The sequence below is a fragment of the Anopheles arabiensis genome, chromosome 2 (genome assembly GCF_016920715.1).
Source record: "Anopheles arabiensis isolate DONGOLA chromosome 2, AaraD3, whole genome shotgun sequence".
Lineage (NCBI taxonomy): Eukaryota > Metazoa > Arthropoda > Insecta > Diptera > Culicidae > Anopheles > Anopheles arabiensis.
Window position 1 is genome coordinate 55,475,966 of NC_053517.1, and position 7,253 is coordinate 55,483,218.

General features: G+C 42.5%; 3 protein-coding genes across 7 annotated transcripts; all 3 read left to right on the plus strand.

The window, feature by feature from the left end:
• Nucleotides 1–23: 23 nt before the first annotated feature.
• On the plus strand, nucleotides 24–1,428 carry LOC120894329 (N-alpha-acetyltransferase 80). 2 transcript variants are annotated; one of them, XM_040296843.1, is made up of 3 exons: nucleotides 24–186; nucleotides 259–379; nucleotides 469–1,428. In XM_040296843.1, the coding sequence occupies exon 3, from the start codon at nucleotides 499–501 to the stop codon at nucleotides 1,012–1,014; it is 516 nt and encodes a 171-aa protein (XP_040152777.1). In that variant the 5' UTR covers nucleotides 24–186; nucleotides 259–379; nucleotides 469–498; the 3' UTR covers nucleotides 1,015–1,428. The 2 variants fall into 2 exon arrangements, with proteins under 2 accessions (XP_040152777.1, XP_040152778.1); XM_040296844.1 differs by having other exon boundaries at nucleotides 310–379.
• A 128-nt stretch (nucleotides 1,429–1,556) lies between these two features.
• Nucleotides 1,557–4,138, plus strand: LOC120894325. 2 transcript variants are annotated; one of them, XM_040296838.1, is made up of 6 exons: nucleotides 1,557–2,034; nucleotides 2,111–2,663; nucleotides 2,725–2,816; nucleotides 2,921–3,103; nucleotides 3,180–3,437; nucleotides 3,515–4,138. In XM_040296838.1, the coding sequence occupies exons 1-6, from the start codon at nucleotides 1,659–1,661 to the stop codon at nucleotides 4,102–4,104; spliced, it is 2,052 nt and encodes a 683-aa protein (XP_040152772.1). In that variant the 5' UTR covers nucleotides 1,557–1,658; the 3' UTR covers nucleotides 4,105–4,138. The 2 variants fall into 2 exon arrangements, with proteins under 2 accessions (XP_040152772.1, XP_040152773.1); XM_040296839.1 differs by having other exon boundaries at nucleotides 3,496–3,660.
• Nucleotides 4,139–4,512: 374 nt separating this feature from the next.
• Nucleotides 4,513–6,406, plus strand: LOC120896378 (lysosomal acid phosphatase). Of its 3 annotated transcripts, none has more exons than XM_040300431.1 (4): nucleotides 4,513–4,648; nucleotides 4,821–5,089; nucleotides 5,178–5,420; nucleotides 5,485–6,406. In XM_040300431.1, exons 2-4 carry the CDS (start codon nucleotides 4,841–4,843, stop codon nucleotides 6,169–6,171), a joined length of 1,179 nt encoding a protein of 392 aa, XP_040156365.1. In that variant the 5' UTR covers nucleotides 4,513–4,648; nucleotides 4,821–4,840; the 3' UTR covers nucleotides 6,172–6,406. The 3 variants fall into 3 exon arrangements, with proteins under 3 accessions (XP_040156365.1, XP_040156367.1, XP_040156366.1); XM_040300433.1 differs by having other exon boundaries at nucleotides 4,537–4,652; XM_040300432.1 differs by having other exon boundaries at nucleotides 4,551–4,748.
• Nucleotides 6,407–7,253: the final 847 nt, after the last annotated feature.

Sequence of the window (7,253 nt, forward strand, 5' to 3'; positions counted from 1 at the left end):
CTTTCACCCGCGCCGCGATTTGACATTTCATAACTGGCTGGTGGTTTGTTTTGTTATGAATGTTGTTCTTTTCTTTGCTTAATTTTCATACGCAAACCGCATTGAGTAGAAGAGATCAATGTCGAGAATAACAGAGAAGTGAGTTTATTCCGGAACAAAACCCAACTCTCCTGCTGCCTACTGATGGTACTATTTAGAGCTTTGCTTCGATATTATTGGGTAATAATTTTAGACATCATTATCAATATTAATCCGCAGACTACGTACACCGTCTCAGGGTGGTGTGCGTGTGCGTACAATTATTTTTAGCACCATATGAATCTGTGATGTAGCCTCGTTCGGACACCCTGAAATCCCGTCCCGTTACAAAAAAAAGCAAGTAAGTTACCGTTTCCCTTTCCTGCAATGTGTCCGGTAACTCCCGACACGAGTTGGCGTAACCTTGACATACTTCTGCTTGTTCTCCAGCTACTGTACGATTGAAGTTGAGTCGCAGGCATGACGCTACCACCTCCTCAACCTGTAATAAGCGAACCGTACAAAGTGGTTCCGATCCACAAACACCGTGAGCTGATGGACCAGTGCATAGCACTAATAAATTCGGAATGGCCTCGATCATACACCGCCCGGCTGTGGAGTTTGGAATCATCGAAGGAAACACTACCGACCAGCTTCGTGCTGACGACGACGGACATAAAAGATGAAACCATCGTGCTAGCTCATGCCAAACTCTCTCCCATTCCTGCGGATCGGGAGGCTGTGTTTGTGGAAAGCGTAGTGGTTACCCGGGAGCGGCGTGGCCAAGGAATTGGGAGACTGTTGATGCAAGAAGTGGAAAAGCATTGCTTCCACAAGCTGCATCTTAAGAAAATTTACCTTTCCACGATTGACCAGCAAGCATTTTACGCGAAACTTGGATACAAACTATGCAGTGCAATTAACATTTTCGGGTCACGTCCCACGCTTAACAAGAGCACCAAGAAAATATGGATGTTCAAGAGTGCGGATAGTTAGAGCTACTTAAAGACGGGTACTAGGAACACAATTGTATTTATTCTCGTATGTTGATAAGTGCTTAGCCTGCAGTAAGTCTGGTATTGTACTGCTGGGCCTTTGTATAGATTAAAGATGCTATTTATTTAGATAAAATTCAACAGTATAGAAACCATTTGACTCCGTGAAACAGTCTCTCGTGGTTCGCAGCGAGCCGTATCATGTTTTGGCGGTTCGAAAGGTGTGATAAAAATAGGTACTCGAATAACTCCCATCATCACGGTGTGTACAGGGCTGTTTCACGAAGCTAATACCAACCGTACGGTAACATATGGTTTATATTGCGATATGTTTTTTTAGGATCAATCATGGCTGAATTCATTTCTAAAGCTTATCCTAAACCACATTACATACACGTTTTGATTTGGAGCAATAGATTCGACAGATTAACGTTTTGATGAAAGAAATGTGTATGTTTTTCTGACGAACCCTGCTCGCCGGGCTGGACAGGGTTGGCTGATTATGTTTCACAACTAATGACAGTTCATAAATAATGGACGACACGAACACTTTGTTTTCTTGCTATCGTGCATCGTTCTCATCCGTTATTTCGCTGTAGTGTACTAGTGTTGTGGTTATTGGTCGTAAAAAAAACTGTATTAAATATGGCGTTCAAAATAGAGACTTCAAATCAGGATACAACTTTTTGGTATGAATTCATCGAACTTTACCGCAATATTCCCATACTGTGGTCAGACGCACATGAAAACAAACCAAAACATCTTCGTGATCGTGCGCTTAATATACTGCTACGAAAATATCGAGAAAGAGATGCCGCAGCAGGGGTTAGGGAAATTAAACAACTTTTAAAAGATTTTCGCTTAGCTTACCGAACCGAACTGAAGCTAGCTTTGGAGCACACATATGCCACTGGCAATAGTTTGAGCAACTACCGATCGGCTCTGTGGTACTTTGAAGCGTTAAGTTTTTTGGAATCGAAAGAACTGCGCACTTTAAAATTGCATTCCGGTTTAACTGGAGGTATGTCATTATAATAACCACTAAAAAATAGTTGCTAAAAGCAAAATTACTCATGTAACTATCTGCATTTTTACAGACAATTCTGGCATCGTAATAGATACATCTTTTAGCACCATTGATGATAGTTTTTCGTGTATCAATAATTATGATGATGAGATCGTTCTCTATTGCAAGTCGCTCGTACCCGCGCTGAAACGTTTACCGCCCCAGCAGTTGATGTACGCAAAATATCACATCGACAATGTTGTGAAATGGGGCCGCAGTGGTATCCTAACCTATGACCGGCCGCACATCGATGCGGATGGATCTAAAAAATCGTCTGGTGCTGTAAATGTTGAAAACTGTACCGAGGTGTTGACAACACAAAACGATATTTCAGTTCCCCCGAAACGCCTCAAAGTTGATCAACACAACAGCGATGATGCTAACCATGCTACCACTTCTTTGGCTTATGATATGTGCAAACACATATCAATGCCGTCTGAAGAGTGTTTAGTTGTGATAGATGTGTCAGAAAATGATATCGAACAATTGAAACTAGCTTCCGTCGACAATGAATTCGATCATCTATCTTTCGAAACCAGCTCTCCGACGTATGCTCGACCTGATGGGATTTCGGATTCGGATAGGTGAGGTACGCCTTGGGCTAATGTTGAATAACGCTAATTAAGAACGAAAATCTTTTTGCAGGATCATACATTTGGAAATCTCCCATTCGAACTTGGAAGATGGTGCAGATCCACACGAAATGGCAGATCCACACGAGACGACATTGAAAAATGGTAATTAATAGTTTCATAGTTATTGTATGAACTTTACGGTATCAACATGTAATAGTTTCATAGTTATTGTATGAACTTTACGGTATCAACATGTTCATCCATAGCGGAACCAGTGCTGGAACTAACTCTTCGCAGACAGTGTACGATGCACTTTTCACACTACATACGAAACGTTGTGCCAAAATACAGTGACGAAGAGTTTTTACGACAATTTCGAATTGGACGTAAAGCTGTCCAGATGATCTGCAACCATTTAGAAACAACTTCGGCGTACAAGAAATTAAGAGGTTTGCCATACTTGCCATGCGGTTGGAGGTTTGTTTCGACATGTAATATATTCGTTCTTTGTGTGATTATTTCCAGGACATGGCGGGTACGAAGCTATTAGTCCGCAAACGCACGTGTTATCGTTTCTGTGGTTTCTTGGGCACGATAAAACGTCCTATCGGGATGTTGCAACTCAGTTTAATCTATCCGTAAGCTGTTTGCATAGTGTTATCTGCAGAGTAGCGGATGCTATTTTGAGTATGAAACACATCCTGATGATACCACTGTCTGAAGCGAGGAAAACAGCATCGGACATTGCGTTTTCCAAGAAATGCAATTTTTCTGGCGTAATTGGTGAGAATTTAAGAATTTCTATTGTTTTGCACTGTGCAGCGTGATCGATCTACATAAGCTTTACTCTCGATCGGCAGGATGCGTTGGTGGAACACAAATCAAGATTGATAAACCGAGAGAAACCCCAGAGAGGTATCTACTTACAAAGGGGCACTATTCCATTCAGCTGCAAGCAATTATTGATGAAAACTTACGTTTCGTTGATGTTTTCGTGGAATATCCCGATGAGCCGGAACTGCTGGAAACGGTCAAACGCATATGTGGCAATAGGTATTGCTTGCTTGGCAACGCTTCATATCCCTGCATGAACCAGTTGTTGGTGCCCTACCCCGTCGACGAAGTGTTGCTTACCCAAGCGCAGAAAACTTACAACGACCACCTGCAGACTGTCACTAGTCAATGTAACCAAATATTCGCCCATCTCAAGACACGTTTCCGCCGGCTGCATCACCTCAAGGGACGACATCTTTCTCGGATGGTGGACTTGATCAAAGTGTGCTGCATACTGCACAACCTGGCTTCGGTAGCAGAGTTGAAACATCTGGAAGGGGATATGAACCAACTTCCTCCCGAGCCTATCTTTACTTACATCTCCGAAACCCGAGCTCATGTAGACATTGTGCATGGTCAGCAGAAGAGAGATAAAATTTGTGCTAAATATCAATAAACCGTTTGTAAAGAATCGTTATACTACTACTTCACGGAATGCTTCCATGTTCACGTTCAATTACAGAGAGAAAATCACAATTTTAATTGGTTCTCGGCTGTATACACGCACATCATGCAACGATGTCTGACCGATTGTTCGCCATTGTGATCAACTGTAGGTAAAAATTAAGAAAGCATTAGTTTTGGCGTAGGTTATATGTGTTTGTTTATTTTTTTTTATTTCCTTTATGCTAGAATATTCTAAAATCCATTTTTTCTTGAATAACTTGTTATTTTTTTAAGCTGATTCAAAAGGTTGGTCAGTTTACATAAAGCATACTTTCAGGCGTTTTGTAATACTGGCGAGTGTTGTTCTTTCATTTTACCCAAAATTCAATAGTAGGCGCATTGTGCAACATCGTGTTGTCTTTGTGTTGGTGTGCTCCTGTCATCGTATTTGGTTTGTTTATGTTCTATCAGTCTGTGCTCGTTGTCTGTGCGCCATTGCGTGCCACTGATTTAGTCGATTTAGTTTTAACGCAAATTAGCTGGATTTCTTATAAGTAGGTAACAAACAGCTAAATAAGTTGATTGTTAACTGCTGTTTCGTGAAAGCATCGCTCTCGCGTTACACAAAATCTATCCCTTCCGTAAACGCATTATGTAAAGATTGAAGTATTGTGGAGAGAGGGAGAGATAATAATAGAATTATTGTCTTACCACCGCATTCAACAGGTGCGGGAATCAGAGCAACAATGGGCACTGATTGCATGCAGCCGGGCAAACGGGGCCTCACGGTGTCGGTTGTTGTTTTAGGCGGTGCCTGCTTAACGGTAATGCTGGCCTATTTGGCGTTCGGGGACAGCACTGATGAATCCGGCCTGCGTACGCTTCGTATGGTGAGCATCATCTTTCGCCATGGTGATCGTTCGCCCACTGAATTCTATCCAAACGATCCGCATCGAAATCATCACTGGACTGGAGGATTGGGTGCTCTCTCTGAGGTACGCTGGAGGTTGCGATCGCCTGTTATTATTAACCGTTCGTATCGCCTGACCGAAGAATCGCATTTCGCTGTTGTATAATTCGCAGAAAGGATCTCAGCAAATGTATCAACTAGGCAAACTGCTGCGCCCACGATACTATCGGCTGCTTCCGCCGAACGGGCTGTACTCCAAGGAGCACATGACGATCGTCAGTAGCTACGCGGAACGATGTATCATGAGCGCTCAAAGCTTTATCGCTGGATTTCTTCCCCCGCTGGAAAATACTAATCCCCTGCCCATTCCATGGCAACCTGCAGCTGTAAATGTATTGCCACGGGATCGTGACACGGTAAGCATGATGTCATTTATGCACAATGGGTTTCGTCTCTTAATTGCGCCTTCGCTGGACACAGATTTTAGCTCAAAAGCAACCCTGCCCAAGGTACGAACAATCGAAACAACGTCTTGTAGCCTATCCTCCGAAAGATATAAGAGAATTGTACGAAAAGAATGCTGCGCTGTTTCGCACGCTAAGCCAAGGAACTGGACAAAACATCAGTACCATTCTCGATGTGGAGCTGCTGTACAACACATTGGAGATAGAGAAATCGGCTGGGCTGGAATTGCCGGACTGGACGGAAGGTATTTTTCCGCAGAAGATGCTACCCATTGCTGAGCGCAGCTTGGCACTGATAACCGAACTGCCGCTGATGAAAAAAATCAAGGGCGGTGCGATCGTGGCCGAGTTGCTGGATAATGCCATTCGCCGACGATCGGGAATACTGATACCCGAGCGGAACATTTTCATCTATTCGGGCCACGACGTGACGCTGGTAAACTTCATGCGCGCCTTAAACATCATCGACCAGACGACGGGTAAACCAGACTTTTCGGCAGCGATCGTATTCGAGCTGCACCATAGCATTACGTTTGATGACGATTTTGAGGTGAAAATCGTTTACTTCTTCAACAGTGACGATAAGTACCCGAAGGAGATAGAAATACCCAACTGTGAAAGTCCTTGCTCTTTGACCAAGTTTGAACAGGTGATGGAGACGGTGCGTCTCAGGAACTACGATGAAACTTGTCAGCTAGTTTGAAGGCTTTGTTTGGGTGGTATGTGCCTCCGTTCGGCACGATATATTGCCACATACCTCACTCGTTACACTTTGATATTTGTAAGAGTCTCGTGAATAATGTTAGCTTAAAAGCACACTTTGCCAAATGCCAAAAAGACAATCTCATTGAAAACAAATTCGAACAGTCATCGTTACTTAATTCTTTGTTATTTGTGTACTATCGTTATTGAAATAAAAGTGTTACTAAAATGTTAAATTTGTTCATCCGTAAGCCAAAAGCTAGATTCGCTTTAGTGTATCTTTAAGTCAGTGGTCGGTCAGAAGTAAGTATAGTTCGCTTTACAGTAACTGGAAACTTAAAGCTATACTATAAATTATCAAGCTATGGAAAGAAGTCTTCAAAGTTATTAGATACATAGCGGGAATGTATCAGTAATATATAATGCGGATTGCCGTCATGGATCTACCCCGATGCCTACGCTAATATAACAAATCCAATTCCAGATCCAATCCGGAAAAAAGCTCCCTTGATCTGAACAACTCCGGATATAATTCCGAATGATATTTTGAATAGCCTGAAGTGCATGACATGAGGTATGAATTTGCTTATTATTCAACGCTGTGTTAAAAGTGTACTGTTGGAGAGTAAATAACACCACTCAATGGCAAGTGTTGTGATAACAGATAACAGAGAAATAAATACCACGGGTTCGTCGTTTATTTACAACTAGGTCAGGTGAAGTAAAAGTTATAATTAGAGGAGCGTGAAATGGCAACATTTTTGCAAGTATTTTTGTACCACCTCAACTCAGAAGAAGTAAGGACATTGCTCTAAAATGAAGTTGTATATGAATACTGTGATTCACAACATCCTTCAATTACAGTAATACAGAGCGGAAGATATTTTGTGCTAATAATGGCTGGTAGTGGGAGATTCCGAATGGGTGGGTTCAGTCACGGGTTCAACCCCCGTATGGACCGTGTCTCCATACGTAGGACTGACTACCTTGCTATGGGTAAATCCATAAGTCTCTGAAAGCCTAACCCAGTAGTAGTGGTACAGGCAGGCCTTGGCCGACAACGGCTATTGTGACAAAGAAGAA